This window comes from Ranitomeya variabilis, chromosome 8 (assembly GCF_051348905.1).
Source record: "Ranitomeya variabilis isolate aRanVar5 chromosome 8, aRanVar5.hap1, whole genome shotgun sequence".
NCBI classification, from domain to species: domain Eukaryota; kingdom Metazoa; phylum Chordata; class Amphibia; order Anura; family Dendrobatidae; genus Ranitomeya; species Ranitomeya variabilis.
The window spans coordinates 7,187,253-7,205,480 of NC_135239.1; the positions used below are offsets into that span (position 1 = coordinate 7,187,253).

An 18,228-nucleotide genomic window follows, 5' to 3' on the forward strand; every position below is an offset into this window, starting at 1 on the left:
CCATGAGCAGCGTGACGTCCCTGTGCTGTGCACCGAGCCTGGCTGCATTAGTGTCCGGCTGCAGACGATCACTCTGGCGCCTCCACAATCTGAATAAAAACATTCGGTCACTAAATGGGGGCACAGGTCAGACCCCTCAATGTAAGAGCTGGTGTAATAAATGACGTCAGTGCTCCTATCTTCCCCCGGAGTGACGCCCCCTCTGAGCACGGGATTTTACGTGTTTTGTCTCCCGCCGGCCACCGTACTCTCTTCTGGCGGCGTCTCTGTTGCTATGTATGACGTCACATCCTTTTCTCGCGAGATTTAGAGGCTAACAAACTTTCCCGAGAGCCTTTGCGTTTCCTCTTTCCTGCCAGCGCCTGAGAATGGGTATGTCATGGCTGCTCCGCCGTCTGTGCGGGGCTGACCCGCCATCCGCCTCCATCTGCCCGCGCCGAGTCTCGTGACCCCCGGTTCTTGCCAGGAGATGTCGGTTATCGTCTGAGGTCACTAATCCGGGTCTTATCTGGGAGATATTTAGCTGCTGAGTGTGGACCCCGGGTGGTGGTGTATACGGGATCCGGGCCCGACATAGACGCCGCCATACTGCAGTGTAGCCGCAACTCCCTGCGCCCCCCACCCGAGCGGATGGTACAGTCCGTGCATGCGCCCTGGTATTAGCGGAACCCCCGTGCTCTACAGTAAGTGGTCCCTGCGCCCTCTGACCCCGAGCAGTGTCCTGGGACCCCTGTACTCTACAGTAAGCAGCCCCTGGTGTGGTCCCTGCGCCCTCTGACCCCGAGCAGTGTCCTGGGACCCCTGTTATGTGCAGGACCCCTGTACTCTACAGTAAGCAGCCCCTGGTGTGGTCTCTGCACCCTCTGACCCCGGGCAGTGTCCTGGGACCCCTGTACTCTACAGTAAGCAGCCCCTGGTGTGGTCCCTGCGCCCTCTGACCCCGAGCAGTGTCCTGGGACCCCTGTTATGTGCAGGACCCCTGTACTCTACAGTAAGCAGCCCCTGGTGTGGTCTCTGCACCCTCTGACCCCGGGCAGTGTCCTGGGACCCCTGTACTCTACAGTAAGCAGCCCCTGGTGTGGTCTCTGCACCCTCTGACCCCGGGCAGTGTCCTGGGACCCCTGTACTCTACAGTAAGCAGCCCCTGGTGTGGTCTCTGCACCCTCTGACCCCGAGCAGTGTCCTGGGACCCCTGTACTCTACAGTAAGCAGCCCCTGGTGTGGTCCCTGCGCCCTCTGACCCCGAGCAGTGTCCTGGGACCCCTGTTATGTGCAGGACCCCTGTACTCTACAGTAAGCAGCCCCTGGTGTGGTCTCTGCACCCTCTGACCCCGGGCAGTGTCCTGGGACCCCTGTACTCTACAGTAAGCAGCCCCTGGTGTGGTCTCTGCGCCCTCTGACCCCGGGCAGTGTCCTGCGCCCCCTGTTATTTGCTGGACCTCTGTACTCTACAGTAAGCAGCACCTGGCGTTGTCCCCGTGCCCTCTCCTGGCTCCTGTGCCCCATTATTAGTTCCCCTGTATCTTAGCGGCTGGTGCCTGGCATTATCTGGGCATTATTCTAGCTCCCGTACCCTGTTATTAGTTCCCCTGTGTCTTACAGCGGCTGGTGCCTAATATTGTCCTTGTGCCCTGGAGGCTGCAGATTTGCCCCTGGAATGGGTGTGCACGGTTCTTGTGCTGCAGACCTGGTGCCAGGCTCCGGGCAGAGTGCATGTGATGACCTTTTCATGCTGCGAATTTCTGAACTTGCAATGTGGAAAACTCCCTTGGAGAGCTGAGCACTCTGCCCATCCTGCCACTGAATGTTGGGGGTCACTTATTTTGCTCTCATTGTAACTGTTTTATCCCACAGGTATCTCAAGGGATAACTGGCACAAGCGCCGCAAGACTGGAGGCAAAAGGAAGCCCTACCACAAGAAGAGGAAGTATGAGCTGGGCCGCCCTGCTGCCAACACAAAGGTTCGAGATCGGCATCTATTAGTGGGATTATCTGGGGCTGTAATAACGGGGGTGGGGCGTTTGTCACCAATGGCTACGCGAGTGGTCGGCTCCGTTAGTGGCAGCACAGCTCTGCCCTCGCACATCTGTGGGTGGGGGGTCCATAGATCAGCAGCGCGTGTGATGAAATGTTACCCTTAGGGCGGCAGTGGTGGTCGTTTTGGCCTCCGGTTATGCTGCCGGCCGATGAGAGGATTGTCATAGTTACACTGACGCGTTGCTCTAATTGTATTAAAAGGTTTCAGCATTTTATGTTTTTAACTGAGGACGTAGTTTTCTTGCCGCAGATCGGTCCTCGTCGTATTCACACTGTGAGAGTCCGCGGCGGGAACAAGAAATACCGCGCTCTGAGGTTGGACGCTGGCAACTTCTCCTGGGGCTCTGAATGTAAGTGACGCCCTGAACTTTACTGTGCAGATCAGTGCTGTAAGCCAGGGAAGATGGGGTAGATGACAGGTGGTACGTGTGATGAAAACTGAGACCTTATGTGAAGCCTTACGGTCATTCTGACTTGTGGGCCTCACCATGATAGGATCTGTCATAGTGCTGACCGTGCCATGACTTTCTGCTCGCTGCTCGTGAACGCATCTGTTCTCATGTTAACGTAATGTTTCTTTCCTGTAAGGTTGCACCCGCAAAACCAGGATCATAGACGTTGTCTACAATGCCTCCAACAATGAGCTGGTCAGAACCAAGACCCTGGTGAAAAACTGCATTATTCTGATAGACAGCACCCCCTACAGACAGTGGTATGAAGCGCACTACGCCACACCGCTTGGACGCAAGAAGGGAGCCAAGCTGGTAAGTCTTATGCTGCTCCGCCATAATCTCCCTTCCCCGTGTCTTCCAGTGATGATAATTTTGTCCAGTTCTGCTACTGAATGAAAAGAGATGATTCCTATATATCTGAGGAAGACAAAAATCTGCCTCCGTGCGGAGCTCATCCTCCTGGCGATCGGCGAGGTCTGGGGGCGCTCGTTCCAAAGACCTCCTGCAGTAGGATAGAGAGAAACCTGTTAGTGACCACCGCTCCAATCATGTGACAGGTCTGATCAGAATCTGCTCAGGCTGCAGTCTCTGCCACCTGCTGACTTTATACCCCCTAAGGTTCAGGCAGCCGGTACTGGACCCTGTGGTGGTCCGCCTGCAAGACGCAGTGACTGCCTGAGCCTCCTGAAGGGCTCTTTAAGTCTATGGATAGTGAAAAGTTCTGACGCTTTTTAATCTGAACACAGTAGAGATCCTGGGAATGGTGAGATAGTACTTGTAACATTATATTCTGGAGACCTGCACATTGCAGACTTCCGGTACCTGAGGGTTCTAGTTGTTTCATGTCAGACAGAAGAACTCTGCCTGCATCGGGCGCAGCAGTAACAAACCTTCAGCTGTGAGCAGGGAGATCTGTGTTCAGCCTCTTAAGATGCAAACGTTTTTCTGTTCAGTGTGAAAAATCCGATGGTGAAGTATTCCCACCTTAATGGGTTAAGACACAATTTCCAGCGTGTGCTCGGTGTAAGGGCTCGCTCACACTGGTGTATAACTCGGCCAAGTGCTATGTGATGTTTTTATATGATCGCACTCGGCCCAATCTTATTCTATGAGGCAGTGCAGATTTGCAATTCTGTTCTCACGCCAATTCGGCAGCATTCTGGGAGTGACTCCAGAATTAAAATCACACACCCAACCATACAAATCTATGGGTGCGTGTGACACATGGGGCTGCTCTCGGATGGAATCAGTGTGCAGTGCGACATCTGCAGACTCGCACAATGGAGAAATTACATTCTCCATCTTCTCCGCACCTGGGCTGCGATTCACTCATGCAGAATCGGATCATAGTAAGGCGACGCTCGGTCAGACAGTTGGAGCTGAGTGTCATGAGCTGATTCTCTCGCTAGAGAACATACATCAGTGTGGCCCCGGCCTTGGTGAGAATCGGGGATTGGTTTTGGACACAACAGCTATAGACATAAGTGAGGAAATCCTTCCATGTGGATATTGGGCAGTGAGCGGACACTGGAGTCCATGGCTGGCCCTGTCTGGTGTGCATTATGGGCTTGAATGTTATATTGGGGTAAATGTACCTGTGCAGAGAACCCAGACAGTGTGCGATGGTGTCCCTGGTCATCTTGGGTTTATATTCGCCAGTCCCTCACCTCCACCACTCCTGTGTCAGTGCTGCTCGGTTCCTGCGCCATTTTCTGTCAGGACACTTCACTGATAACCAATCTCTGGCAGCAGCGGTGACAAGGACACTGCAGCTGCCAGTGATTGTCTGCAGCGATCATGTGTCTGGACTTTAGGCGTTGGCATAACCTGATCGAATGGTTTGGAGAACTGTGGCGCTTCTCCTTTTATTACTGATCATTTTGGAAGCTGTTGAGTCAGAAAGGTCTGTCTGTCCGCTGGGGCTTATTAGCAGAACACCGGCCCATCAGGAGCGTTGAGGTCTGTGTGATCCAGCACTGGTCCTGGTCAGTGAATGCCTCCTCCATAGTGTCTGACGTCGGACATCTGATAGGAATTCTGATGAACTAAGGCCATGTTCACACTTTGCGGGTTTTACCGCGAATCCGCGGCAATTTTGATGCTGCGGGTCCGCAGCAGTTTCCATAGCGTTTACATTTACATGTAAACCCTATGGAAACAGCAATCCACTGTGCACATGCTGCGGGAAAAAACGCGTGTCACTTCTTTGTGCAGAATCGCTGCGATTCTGCACCCATAGGAATGCATTGATCCGCTAACTTCCCGCATGGGGCTGTGCCCACGATGCAGGAAGTAAGCGGATAATGTGCGGGTGGTACCCGGGGTGGAGGAGAGGAGACTCTCCTCCAGGCCCTGGGAACCATATTTGTGTAAAAAAAAAAAAAGAATTAAAATAAAAAATGATATACTCACCTCTTAGCGCTGCACGCGGCCGTCCAGTATCAGGGTTGCTGTGCGAGCAGGGCCTGCGGTGACGTCGCGGTCACATGACCGTGATGACGCCGCAGTCACATGACCGTGACGTCACGAAGGTCCTTCTCGCACAGCATCTTTGGAACCGGACCGCCGCGTGCAGCGCCGAGGAGATCGGGACGTCAGAGGGTGAGTATAAACCATTTTTTATTTTTAACATTACTATTGATGCTGCATATTGCTGCATATGCAGCATCAATAGTATAGGAGTAAACCCACAGCGGAAACCGCAAAACAAACCGCGATAAATCTGCAGGGATAACCGCAGCGGTTTTGCCCTGCAGATTTATCAAATCCGCTGCGGGAGAACCCGCAGAGGACGCCGCAAAGTGTGCACACAGCCTAAAGGGGCCATAGATTAATGTCTCCGATGGTCTCATGTGGCTTTATGGCCAATTTTCCTTCTACATGGACAGATGGCAGCTTAGATGCCAAGACCCATGTGGCCATTGTCTATCTCGCCACCACCACCAATGTTAACACTTTTCTGTTTCGCGTGCCGGCGCAGCTTCTGTTGCACCTTGGATGCATTTGGTGATCGGTCAGACACTGCAGGCACAGAGGAGCATGGCGGTGGATAAGGCTACGTTCACATTTGCGTTGTGCGGCGCAGCGTCGGCAACGCATGCAAAACGCAGCTTTTTGTGACGCATGCGTCCAATTTTGGCATGATTTTCGGCGCAAAAAAATGCAACATGCAGCGTCCTGTGCGCCCTGACGCTTGCGCCAAAAATGACGCATGCGTCACAAAACGCAAGACAACGCATGCCCATGTGCCCCCATGTTAAATATAGGGGCGCATGCGCCGCTATGCGTCGCCGAATCTGCGCCCGACGCAACGCAAGTGTGAACGTAGCCTAAGGAAGGTTGTGACCATGTAGATCAGGTCTGCTCTGCCCTAAATTAAGTTCACATTTGGAATTACTTTCTTGCATTTTGCTTTCAGACCCCAGAAGAGGAGGAAATCCTGAACAAGAAAAGATCCAAGAAAACGCTGAAGAAATACGAAGAGCGCAAAAAGACCGCGAAGATTAGTACTCTGCTGGAGGAGCAGTTCCAGCAGGGAAAACTCCTTGGTGAGTGGTCGGTGACTGGCGGCGTCACCCCCCAATCTTCTAGTCAGACCCGTTTGCATCAAGAAGGATTTCATATTGTTTCTTGTAACTGTAGTCCTGAGCGCGACCTCATGGTAACATAATAGGAGCGAATGTTCCCTCCAGTGTCTTCATTAAAGGGGTTGTCCACTACTTGGACAATTCCTGCTCATACCTCTCGCTTGGCCCCGATAAATAAACCTTATACGCACTTGTTGTACAGGTGCCGCTCCCACGGTGGCTGCACTCGCTCTCCCAGCAGCTCCTGTGCGGCTGTATGACGACACGTGACCCTGGCACCCAGTCAGTGCTGGCGTCCATTTAACCGCCTTTGGATAAATTGAACATTAAGAGGAAATCTGAGATCAGCCCAGACTTCATCTTTAGGTTCAGTTTGTCCAAAGGTGAAGAGATTGATGCCAGCGCTGATTGGGCGCCGGGGTCACATGTTCTATAGCCGCGCTGGAGCCCGTGGGAGAGCGAGTGACACTGTGGCACGGCGCCAGCACGGGGGGGGGAGGGGAGTATAGGCTTTATATTTTGTCGGGGCCAAGCGCGCGGTATAAGGAGTTGTTCAAGTAGTGGACAACTTCAAGCGTCTTGGTTTTCTTAAAGAGGTCATCCGTTTTCTCTCTGTGCAGCTTTCTCCCACTTTTCAGCACTTCTGTCCATACAATGTGTGATCTCATTCTCCTCAATCTTCCTCCAATTATAAAACATCTTGCATGGGAAAGACTTTTATATTGGAGGCTGCTGGGCGACCCGGTCACATCTCCTCCATCAGCAGCCATTGTATGAACAGATGAGCTAGTGAGTCTAAGGAAAGCTACAAGAACATCCCTTTAAAGGGAACCTGCCCCCCCCCCCCCAGGCGTTAGTAACTAAAAGAGCCATCTTGTGCAGCACTAATGCTGTATTTGGACAAGGTGGCTCTTTTAGTTCTTGTTCGTTGCACTGCAGAAATAATCGCTTTTTAAATTTGTCCCTCACACCTTCAAATCGCCACGGGGGCAGGTCTTTCCCCCCTAATCCAGACGCACCACATCCGTTATTCTGCGAGCCGGGCGCCACCTCCTTGGCGTTATTCAATTCTCCAGGCGCCTGCGCTGTCATATTCTGCCTTGGGCATGCGCAGTTCGCGCTGCCCGACCATGGACAACACGTGATGTCTTGCTGCCTGCGCGCACGTGCGGCCCGAGATCCCGCCCTGCAGTCTCTTATGAATTATTCACATTGCGGGGCGGGATCTCGGGCGGCGCAGTAAGCAAGACATCAAGTGATGTCAGTGGTCGGGCAGCGCGAACTGCGCATGCCCAAGGCAGAATATGACATGTGTTCTGTCTGGATCCCCTAAAAAACGGGACTGTGATGAAATGAGTTAAAATGAGCTCCATTTGTGTTGTTTTTGTTTTTTTTCTTAACATCAGAGAAGTGAATCCGCTACCTTTCTCTGCCCATCTGATCAAGTGGCTATGTTCAGAGAAAAAACACACATGGACTTATAGTATACACATTCAGCACGCGCACCGCTCATAGTATACACATTCACATACTTGGATCATATAGAGAAATTGGTGCAAAATAAGACCATAAAAAAATAATTCAACAAAGTCCTAAATAGAAAGAGGGGCACTTTAAGTACATAACCAACCGATTAGCATGTGAAAAGAGGAAGAGATACACCAGTAAAATTAAAAATATAATTTTTATTCCGAAAAGTTAAAAAAAAAAAAAAAAAAAAAAATTATAAAAAGAAAACACTTGATACAGATAGCGAAGATACTGCAGGGGACACGGGGCTAATAAAGCAGGAACAGGGAATGTAAAAATATCAGAAATATAATTATAAATTGTATAAAGAGATTATACAGAGCATCAATCAAAGAGCAAATGCAAAATGAATCGCTTCCAACCTCCTAAACTAACTCCAATGCCCAGATTGTATTCTAGGAAAGGTTTAGAGGCAGCCAAGGTCTGACCCTAATCTCCTAGCGAGCAATGGATCTAAAGTTCATATATCTAGTGTGAATGCAGTAATGGCCTATAGGTAAACGTCATCTGTCAGTCCACAAGTACATGACTGGTAATTACCTGATGGATGTTGCCTCCGAACCGGAGCCCCAGCGTCCCTCACCCAGACGCGCGTTTCTCCGCCAGCGTCTTCCATGCTGGGCGTTGTAGTCTTGGAACAGATGGAGATGACGGGTGTAGGGTATAAGCTTCGCAGTGTGTAATCTGCGTCCATTCTCTTCACAGCCTGTATCGCCTCCAGACCCGGCCAGTGCGGCAGAGCTGACGGATATGTCCTCGAGGGCAAGGAATTGGAGTTCTACCTGAGGAAGATCAAGGCGAAAAAAGGCAAATAAACGTGTTCCCCAACTGTTCTCTCCACGTAAACGAAAGTGTAATAAACAGACGTTTAATACAAGGCTTTGCTCTGTGTGGCTTATTCTCTGCCGGCTCACGTCACTGTGCACTGATAAGTGTCCCCTCAGTCTTCACCTTGGCTTTGGGGTCTCATTCCGGTGCTAGAACAAATCCTTTCCTGCAGAAAGGCCGGGGCCCTGCAATGTCCCGTCCTTCCCGATGGCTGGGTACAAATGTGTCGTCATTGCTCTGTGGATGATGCACAATAATCGGTCTGCTGTGATTTGTGTCCTCGTCATATTGGGCTGTTTGGGGGGATGTGCTGCTGGTGCTTGTAGGAGAAGGCTTGTGTTGCTATGGAAGACCCTCATGTAAAGGTGAAGTAGCATTTTTATCTAAAGGGAACTTGTCATTCAGCAAATGCTGCATAAATCAGACCGGGGCTGTGCAGCTGCTGAAACCTACTTTGTGTGCTGTGCAGTATGGCCCCAGCGGCTTCTCCTTGTAAAGCTCCCCAGGACTGACAAGTGTACACCGCCATAGAAGCAGCCGACCGGGGACATCCCTCGCAATACTCGGCAGAGACTCATCGTCATCCCCGGCTGTTTTTTTCAGAGAACATTGCCATGTACGACCTGGCTGCGGTAGTGCAGTAGGATTCATGCTGCCTGTGGTTTGGACAGTCAGTTGTAATGACTGGTTCCCTTTAAAATGTGAATGCAGTGTATTCTAGGGTGAGCTATGAAGACTGCTGGGGAGCATCTAGTCCACATGTGGGAGCTGAGTGATGGTTGAGTCTGCCGTGATGTGGTAATGGCTGCAAGAGACAAGTTGTGTGCAAGGCAACGGTGTGGGGTGAGGTGGAGAGCAGAGGTCTGACTGCATTCCTCCAGGGCCGCAAACAGGTCATGTTTTCAGGATTTCCTTGCATTGCACAGGTGATAATTTAATCACCTGTGCAGAATGATTCCAGCACCTTGTGCAATGCTAAGGAAATCTTGAAAACGCGCAGGTCTGAGGCCCTCTAGGAATGCAGTTTGAGACCCCTGGTGTAGAGGGACCAGACACGACAACTGTGTGCGGTAAACGTCTGCCATGGAGGACAGAGCAGAGTTAGGGTTGTCTGCTGCTGATGACAGTTACCCTGCTCTGTGCAGAAGGTATCGCAGCACATCTAATGCTGCAGGGAGTACAGAGCCAAGCGTGGAGCGTGCACACACTGTAACGTCCGTCCAGTCCCCCCTTATTGATGTCCGTATACATTTCATAAACTGCAACTATCCATTGTGCTTGTGGTGTTTGCTACCGGAAGTCTGCGCTGAGTGCAATTTCTCGCTCCTTGAGTCTGCGCCCCGCATGTTGCAGGGTTACAGCCAAAAAACATACAGGGATTGCCAGGCAATCACGCTTGTGTTTTTTTGTGCTAACTGCTGCAAAACATGCAGGGTGGTGATTTAAGCATGTCACTCGAGCACCACGATACTCCGCAAGCTTGAGTAGCGAGCACTTAACACGAGTTTCTGCATTTACAGCCATGAGCTTTTCTTCTGCAGAACAGGAAATGTTTCTGTGCATGCTGTGATGTATTTAATAAAATGGCGAGTTTCCACCAGCTGTGTAATGTGATTTCTCAGTCCTTGTATAAAACAATAAAGTTCAGCATCTCCTCGTGTTACATGTGTGAAGATCTATTAATTTCTGATTCTTACCGTCTGCCTGGATCGCTGGAGACCGTGGGTGAATGTGGGGAAAATGTCCGACGCTCCCAGGTGGAGAGAGACAAAGGAAATGTAAATGCAACAAGACTATTTCCATGCACAGCGCAGCATTATCTGGTGGGGTTTTATTATTTTATGTCTGCACATTAAAAACCGGCTTCTCCCACTCACATGAAAATTCTTTGTGCCCCGATCCATAGTTTGCGTTTCTTAAGCTTTTACTTTTTTCTATAGTAAAAATGTGTGTGATCACTGGGTGGTGGACTAGCCTGGAGAACATTTGCGTAAAGATTTGCAATCTATAAAAAGTCTAAACTGATGGTCTGAAGTGGGGAAGCCCCGAGCTCCCACATACAAGGGCGAACAGGAATGGTAAGCAAATGGAATAATGTTAGAAAAATATTCCCTGTGCCTCCACATTACTCTCTGTTCACACTGGTCATCTTCCTGACAAATTTTTGCATTGAACCTCACTTTTCTGATAATTATTTTTATATAGCACCAACACATTCCGCAGCGCTTTACAGTTCACACATTATCATCGCTGTCCCCGAAGGGGCTCACAATCTAGAATCCCTATCTGTCTGGAAGGTGGGAGGAAACACGGGGAGAACATACAAACTCCTGACAGATATCGTCCTTGGTGAGATTTGGATCCAGGACTCCAGCGCTGCAAGGCTGCAGTGCTAACCACTGAGCCACCGGGCTGCCCTGGTAAATGCCTTGAACAGACCAATGAGTCGTTTTCTCTGGAAATGGTGCAGCTGAGGTGATGTGACTGAGGAGCCGGTATGTGGTGGGGCCGCTCCGCCCAGGGTGAGGTGACCGCAGAGCCGGTATGTGGTGGGGCAGCTCCGCCTGGGGTGAGGTGACCGCAGAGCCGGTATGTGGTGGGGCAGCTCCGCCTGGGGTGAGGTGACCGCGGAGCCGGTATGTGATGGGGCAGCTCCGCCTGGGGTGAGGTGACCGCAGAGCCGGTATGTGGTGGGGCCGCTCCGCCTGGGGTGAAGAGACCGCGGAGCCGGTATGTGGTGGGGCCGCCCCGCCTGGGGTGAGGAGACCGCGGAGCCGGTATGTGGTGGGGCCGCTCCGCCTGGGGTGAGGTGACCGCAGAGCCGGTATGTGGTGGGGCCGCTCCGCCTGGGGTGAGGTGACCGCGGAGCCGGTATGTGGTGGGGCCGCTCCGCCTGGGGTGAGGTGACCGCGGAGCTTGTATGTGGTGGGGCCGCTCTGCCTGGGGTGAGGTGACTGCGGAGCCGGTATGTGGGGGGGCTGCTCCGCCCGGGGGGAGGTGACCGCGGAGCTTGTATGTGGTGGGGCCGCTCCGCCTGGGGTGAGGTGACCGCGGAGCCGGTATGTGGTGAGGCTGCTCCGCCTGGGGTGAGGTGACCGCGGAGCCGGTATGTGGTGGGGCCGCTCCGCCTGGGGTGAGGTGACCGCGGAGCTTGTATGTGGTGGGGCCGCTCCGCCTGGGGTGAGGTGACCGAGGACCTGGTATGTGGTGGGGCCGCTCCGCCTGGGAGGAGGTGACCGCGGAGCCGGTATGTGGTGGGGCCGCTCCGCCTGGGGTGAGGTGACCGCGGAGCCGGTATGTGGTGGGGCCGCTCCGCCTGGGGTGAGGTGACCGCGGAGCTTGTATGTGGTGGGGCCGCTCCGCCCGGGGTGAGGTGACCGCGGAGCCGGTATGTGGTGGGGCTGCTCCGCCTGGGGTGAGGTGACCGCGGAGCCGGTATGTGGTGGGGCCCACCGCCTGGGGTGATGTGACAGCGGAGCCGGTATGTGGTGGGGCCGCTCCGCCTGGGGTGAGGTGACCGCGGAGGCGGTATGAGGGGCTGCTCCGCCTGGGGTGAGGTGACCGCGGAGGCGGTATGTGGTGGGGCCGCTCCGCCTGGGGTGAGGTGACCGCGGAACTTGTATGTGGTGGGGCCGCTCTGCCTGGGGTGAGGTGACCATGGAGCCGGTATGTGGTGGGGCCGCTCCGCCTGGGGTGAGGAGACCATGGAGCCGGTATGTGGTGGGGCCGCTCCGCCTGGGGTGAGGTGACCGCGGAGCTTGTATGTGGTGGGGCCGCTCTGCCTGGGGTGAGGTGACCATGGAGCCGGTATGTGGTGTGGCCGCTCCGCCTGGGGTGAGGAGACCATGGAGCCGGTATGTGGTGGGGCCGCTCCGCCCGGGGTGAGGTGACCGCGGAGCCGGTAAGTGGTGGGGCCGCTCCGCCTGGTGTGAGGAGACCATGGAGCCGGTATGTGGTGGGGCAGCTCCGCCTGGGGTGAGGTGACCGCGGAGCTTGTATGTGGTGGGGCCGCTCTGCCTGGGGTGAGGTGACCATGGAGCCGGTATGTGGTGGGGCCGCTCCGCCTGGGGTGAGGAGACCATGGAGCCGGTATGTGGTGGGGCTGCTCCGCCTGGGGTGAGGTGACCATGGAGCCGGTATGTGGTGGGGCCGCTCCGCCTGGGGTGAGGAGACCATGGAGCCGGTATGTGGTGGGGCCGCTCCGCCCGGGGTGAGGTGATCGCGGAGCCGGTAAGTGGTGGGGCCGCTCCGCCTGGGGTGAGGAGACCATGGAGCCGGTAAGTGGTGGGGCCGCTCTGCCCGGGGTGAGATGACCGCGGAGCTGGTATGTGGTGGGGCCGCTCCGCCCGGGGTGAGGAGACCATGGAGCCGGTAAGTGGTGGGGCCGCTCCGCCCGGGGTGAGGTGACCGCGGAGCCGGTAAGTGGTGGGGCCGCTCCGCCTGGGGTGAGGAGACCGCGGAGCCGGTAAGTGGTGGGGCCGCTCCGCCTGGGGTGAGGAGACCATGGAGCCGGTATGTGGTGGGGCCGCTCCGCCTGGGGTGAGGTGACCGCGGAGGCGGTATGAGGGGCCGCTCCTCCTGGGGTGAGGAGACCGCGGAGCCGGTATGTGGTGGGGCCGCTCCGCCCGGGGTGAGGAGACCGCGGAGTCGGTATGTGGTGGGGCCGCTCCGCCTGGGGTGAGGAGACCGCGGAGCTTGTATGTGGTGGGGCCGCTCCGCCTGGGGTGAGGAGACCATGGAGCCGGTAAGTGGTGGGGCCACTCCGCCTGGGGTGAGGTGACCGAGGACCCGGTATGTGGTGGGGCCGCTCCGCCTGGGGTGAGGTGACCGCGGAGCCGGTATGTGGTGGGGCCGCTCCGCCCGGGGTGAGGTGACCGCGGAGCCGGTATGTGGTGGGGCCGCTCCGCCTGGGGTGAGGAGACCGCGGAGCTTGTATGTGGTGGGGCCGCTCCGCCTGGGGTGAGGAGACCGCGGAGCTTGTATGTGGTGGGGCCGCTCCGCCTGGGGTGAGGTGACCGCGGAGCCGGTATGTGGTGGGGCCGCTCCGCCTGGGGTGAGGTGACCGCAGAGCCGGTATGTGGTGGGGCCGCCCCACCTGGGGTGAAGAGACCGCGGAGCTTGTATGTGGTGGGGCCGCTCTGCCCGGGGTGAGGAGACCATGGAGCCGGTATGTGGTGGGGCCGCTCCGCCTGGGGTGAGGAGACCATGGAGCCGGTAAGTGGTGGGGCCGCTCTGCCCGGGGTGAGGTGACCGCGGAGCCGGTATGTGGTGGGGCCGCTCCGCCTGGGGTGAGGTGACAGCGGAGCCGGTATGTGGTGGGGCCGCTCCGCCTGGGGTGAGGTGACCGCGGAGCCGGTATGTGGTGGGGGTGAGGAGTCCGCATGTGTTGGTGTCAGTCCGCCAGGGGTGAGGAGCTGGGATGGTCGGTGCCGTTCCGCCCGGTGTGAGGTGACCGAGGAGCGGCGGTGACATTGCGATCTCTGTCCGGGCTTCTATGTTGTGACCCGAACACCAGTGAAGAAATGAGCTCCGTGAGTAGTTAGGAACCTTCAGAGCCTGATAATCAGGGGAATTGATAATGCAGTCACCGCCGGAAGTGACAGCAGTGGGGAAAGAGTTGAGTGTGACACAGAGCACGTGACGGAGCGGAGCTGGGCTCCAGAATGATGGCCGCCGTCTCGTTGTGGGCGGGGACTGAAGAAATCACGCGAGGTTGGGGGCGCATATAAGACTCGGATGCCGCTTGTTCTGCCTTTTTCGGCATGATCGTCAGAGCAGACTGTGAGGTATGGCGGGCTGTACACCGGGGAGGCCGCGGTGTATCCGGAGGGTGCTGTGTATCGGGGTAGCAGTGCGGGGTACTGCTTATGTATTGGCTGCTGTGCATCGGTGATCTGTATGTGGATATTCTTTAGGGGGTCCTGTGTATCGGGGCACCCTCTAGCCTAGCATGTTGCGGTCTCTATGTATTGGGGCGCCCTCTAGCCTAGCACGTGGGGGTTTCTGTGTATTGGGGTGCCGCCTGGCACAGGGGTCCGCTGTTTATTGGGGTGCTCTCCGGCCTAGCATAGGGGTTTTCTGAGTATTGGGGGCCCCTTTTGCCTAGCATGGGGGTCCCTATGTATTGGTGTGCCCTCTAGTCTAGCTTGTGGGGGTCCCTGTGTATTGAAGTGTCTTATAGTCTAGCTCGTGGGGGTCCCTATGTATTGGGGCTCCCTCTAGTCTAGCTCATGGGGGTCCCTATGTATTGGGGCGCCCTCTAGTCTAGCATGTGGGGGTCCCTATGTATTGGGGTGCCCTCTAGTCTACCTCGTGGGGGTCCCTATGTATTGGTGCGCCCTGTAGTCTAGCTCGTGGGGGTCCCTATGTATTGGGGCGCCCTCTAGTCTAGCTTGTGGGGGTTCTTATGTATTGGGGCGCCCTCTAGTCTAGCTTGTGGGGGTCCCTATGCATTGGGGCGCCCTCTAGTCTAGCTCGTGGGGGTCCCTATGTATTGGGGCGCCCTCTAGTCTAGCTCGTGGGGGTCCCTATGTATTGGGGCGCCCTCTAGTCTAGTACATGGGGGGTCCCTATGTATTGGGGTGCCCTCTAGTCTAGTACATGGGGGGTCCCTATGTATTGGGGCACCCTCTAGTCTAGCACGTCGGGGTCCCTATGTATTGGGGCACCCTCTAGTCTAGCACGTGGGGGTCCCTATGTATTGGGGCGCCCTCTAGTCTAGCTCGTGGGGGTCCCTATGTATTGGGGCGCCCTCTAGTCTAGCACGTGGGGGTCCCTATGTATTGGGGCGCCCTCTAGTCTAGCTCGTGGGGGTCCCTATGTATTGGGGCGCCCTCTAGTCTAGCTCGTGGGGGTCCCTATGTATTGGGGCGCCCTCTAGTCTAGCTTGTGGGGGTCCCTATGTATTGGGGCGCCCTCTAGTCTAGCTTGTGGGGGTCCCTATGTATTGGGGCGCCCTCTAGTCTAGCTCGTGGGGGTCCCTATGTATTGGGGCGCCCTCTAGTCTAGCTCGTGGGGGTCCCTATGTATTGGGGTGCCCTCTAGTCTAGCACGTGGGGGTCCCTGTGTATTGGGACGCCCTCTAGTCTAGCATGTGGGGTCCCTGTGTATTGGGACGCCCTCTAGTCTAGCACGTGGGGGTCCCTGTGTATTGGGGTGCCCTCTAGTCTAGCACGTGGGGTCCCTGTGTATTGGGACGCCCTCTAGTCTAGCACGTGGGGGTCCCTGTGTATTGGGGCACCCTCTAGTCTAGCATGTGGGGACCCTGTGTATTGGGACGCCCTCTAGTCTAGCACGTGGGGGTCCCTGTGTATTGGGACGCCCTCTAGTCTAGCACGTGGGGGTCCCTGTGTATTGGGGCACCCTCTAGTCTAGCATGTGGGGGTCCCTGTGTATTGGGACGCCCTCTAGTCTAGCACGTGGGGGTCCCTGTGTATTGGGACGCCCTCTAGTCTAGCACGTGGGGGTCCCTGTGTATTGGGACGCCCTCTAGTCTAGCACGTGGGGGTCCCTGTGTATTGGGGCACCCTCTAGTCTAGCATGTGGGGGTCCCTGTGTATTGGGACGCCCTCTAGTCTAGCACGTGGGGGTCCCTGTGTATTGGGACGCCCTCTAGTCTAGCACGTGGGGGTCCCTGTGTATTGGGACGCCCTCTAGTCTAGCACGTGGGGGTCCCTGTGTATTGGGACGCCCTCTAGTCTAGCACGTGGGGGTCCCTGTGTATTGGGACGCCCTCTAGTCTAGCACGTGGGGGTCCCTGTGTATTGGGGCGCCCTCTAGTCTAGTTTGTGGGGGTCCCTATGTATTGAAGTGTCTTATAGTCTACCTCGTGAGGGTCTCTAAGTATTGGGGTGCCCTCTAGTCTAGTACATGGGGGGGTCCCTATGTATTGGGGTGCCCTCTAGTCTAGTACATGGGGGGTCCCTATGTATTGGGGTGCCCTCTAGTCTAGTACATGGGGGGGTCCCTATGTATTGGGGCACCCTCTAGTCTAGCACGTCGGGGTCCCTATGTATTGGGGCGCCCTCTAGTCTAGCTCGTGGGGGTCCCTATGTATTGGGGTGCCCTCTAGTCTATCACGTGGGGGTCCCTGTGTATTGGGACGCCCTCTAGTCTAGCACGTGGGGGTCCCTGTGTATTGGGGCGCCCTCTAGTCTAGCATGTGGGGACCCTGTGCTCGGGTTAGTGGCTCTCTGTGTGACTGATCTTCCTGTGATGAGACCTTTGTCCAGTTCTGCTACTGATGAGCTGCGATGACATCTCTACTTCTGAGGAAGTCCGGTCCGTAGAGCGTCGGCTCCTGAGCCTGGTGAGGTCGAGGGTCCGGGCTCCTGCAGTGCTGCCCGTGTTTCTCTGCTACGCTCAGTCTTGTATGTGATCCCTGGGGGTCTCATGTGGTGTCTGACGCTCTGATGGTTTCTTCTCTTGCAGGTTCCTGTAGCCAGACGGCTGGATGTTGGCGGCAGAGCACGGTGAGAGGTAAGCATGTGGCGGTGCGGTCGTCCCCCGGTCCGTGGCCCTCACCAGACGTCTTCTAGTGATGAGATCTTTGTCCAGTTCTGCTACTGACGTTCAGCGATGACATCGGCTAATCTGAAGCGGACGCCTCTGGTGGGGCACAACTTGTGACTGAACCTTTCCATTTGTCTTAGTGCTCCTCACTGCAGAGTGTTTGTTACAATGTGTCACAGCAGCACATTTTCTCCGTGCTGACCTTTAGCTGTCAGTTCTTAGAATTTCTGTGGGGTGACTGGCTACAGTCTCCTCCACATCCTCTGTGGCATCTGATGCCCTGTATCTGAGCTCGGGGTGGACCTGGGGCCGGTGACTTGACTGCTCTTCTCTAATCTGTGTCTTGTTTGTCCACAGGTTTCCGGGGATGAAGATTATGGTTGGTTTGTAATGTTGTAGTCTTGTCTTTCTAATAAAGTTTTGTTCTACTGTCCGCCGCCTTGGTTGTCATTTATTGTCCGCACTGCAGAGAGTCTCCTGGTCTCTCCAATGACCCTGGGGTCTTATTCCAGTGCTAAAGTGACCCCTTCCTGCAGAATGGCCGGGATCTGCTGTGACCCAGTCACTCCGATGGTTGGGTACAAGCCTCGCGTTCTCATCTTTGTGGTTAGTCTTTCATGGGTGCGATGTCCAGGACTGGCATGGAGCGGACTATGGGCCCTTGTGTTCCTCTGGTGTCTGCAAATTGGCTCTTTAGAGAGGGCTAGCACCACCTATAGGGATCAGTGATCCTAAAAGTAAACATTGACCCTTTAACTAGCCTCATCACCTGACTTGATGAAAAGCAATGTCATGTGACAAGGCTCGATGGAGGGGTCGTTATTGAGTTTTATGGTTGCTGCTTCCTACAGGTGGCACTAGAGTTCTAGTCCTCTATGAAGACACAATTTGCATATTTTCCTGAGGAGCTGTGTGGCTGGAGTCTCCTCACCTTGGCATGTCTGGCTCCACATGTCGCTCTCTGCCAGGATCCGGTGTAACAATTCTTATATATTGCTCCTATATAATAAAAACCACACTGGTGAAATCCCTTGTCCCATTACTGGCCGTCCCTTCACCAGTAGGCAGACAAATGCTTTCCAGCTTCCATCATGGAGAGTCGGGTCTGTGCTGGATCCACATTAAAGGTGGATTTGTGATGGCGGCTCAGAGTATCACAACGGATTGGATACATGGGGCCTGATACAGGGCTCCTGGCTTGATGCTTTTTCTTTCCTGTAGTTACATCTGTGCTGCTGGCAGTGGCATCTCGGGCTAAACGTGGCAAGGCCCCCTTGTCCACC

At 55.3% G+C, this 18,228-nt stretch overlaps 1 protein-coding gene, 1 long non-coding RNA gene and 7 other non-coding genes across 10 annotated transcripts; all 9 read left to right on the plus strand.

Moving 5' to 3' along the window:
* The first annotated feature begins 192 nt into the window (after positions 1–192).
* Positions 193–8,483, plus strand: RPS8 (ribosomal protein S8). 2 transcript variants are annotated; one of them, XM_077278531.1, is made up of 6 exons: positions 193–372; positions 1,855–1,961; positions 2,288–2,387; positions 2,626–2,801; positions 5,908–6,037; positions 8,312–8,483. In XM_077278531.1, the coding sequence occupies exons 1-6, from the start codon at positions 369–371 to the stop codon at positions 8,419–8,421; spliced, it is 627 nt and encodes a 208-aa protein (XP_077134646.1). In that variant the 5' UTR covers positions 193–368; the 3' UTR covers positions 8,422–8,483. The 2 variants fall into 2 exon arrangements, with proteins under 2 accessions (XP_077134646.1, XP_077134645.1); XM_077278530.1 differs by lacking the exon at positions 193–372 and adding an exon at positions 632–683.
* Positions 1,709–1,787, plus strand: LOC143788975 (small nucleolar RNA SNORD55/SNORD39). Its single transcript, XR_013218791.1, has one exon. It is a non-coding gene; the product is annotated as a small nucleolar RNA SNORD55/SNORD39 (small nucleolar RNA).
* Positions 2,114–2,219, plus strand: LOC143788979 (small nucleolar RNA SNORD46). Its single transcript, XR_013218795.1, has one exon. It is a non-coding gene; the product is annotated as a small nucleolar RNA SNORD46 (small nucleolar RNA).
* On the plus strand, positions 2,844–2,915 carry LOC143788976 (small nucleolar RNA SNORD38). The gene has a single exon (XR_013218792.1). It is a non-coding gene; the product is annotated as a small nucleolar RNA SNORD38 (small nucleolar RNA).
* A 43-nt stretch (positions 8,484–8,526) lies between the features above and the next one.
* On the plus strand, positions 8,527–8,657 carry LOC143788992 (small nucleolar RNA SNORA35). The gene has a single exon (XR_013218807.1). It is a non-coding gene; the product is annotated as a small nucleolar RNA SNORA35 (small nucleolar RNA).
* Positions 8,658–16,104: 7,447 nt separating this feature from the next.
* On the plus strand, positions 16,105–17,378 carry LOC143788918 (uncharacterized). Its single transcript, XR_013218751.1, has 2 exons — positions 16,105–16,912; positions 17,303–17,378. It is a non-coding gene; the product is annotated as an uncharacterized LOC143788918 (long non-coding RNA).
* LOC143788977 (small nucleolar RNA SNORD38) lies at positions 16,640–16,710 on the plus strand. Its single transcript, XR_013218793.1, has one exon. It is a non-coding gene; the product is annotated as a small nucleolar RNA SNORD38 (small nucleolar RNA).
* LOC143788978 (small nucleolar RNA SNORD38) lies at positions 16,966–17,036 on the plus strand. The gene has a single exon (XR_013218794.1). It is a non-coding gene; the product is annotated as a small nucleolar RNA SNORD38 (small nucleolar RNA).
* A 25-nt stretch (positions 17,379–17,403) lies between the features above and the next one.
* On the plus strand, positions 17,404–17,531 carry LOC143788993 (small nucleolar RNA SNORA35). Its single transcript, XR_013218808.1, has one exon. It is a non-coding gene; the product is annotated as a small nucleolar RNA SNORA35 (small nucleolar RNA).
* Positions 17,532–18,228: the final 697 nt, after the last annotated feature.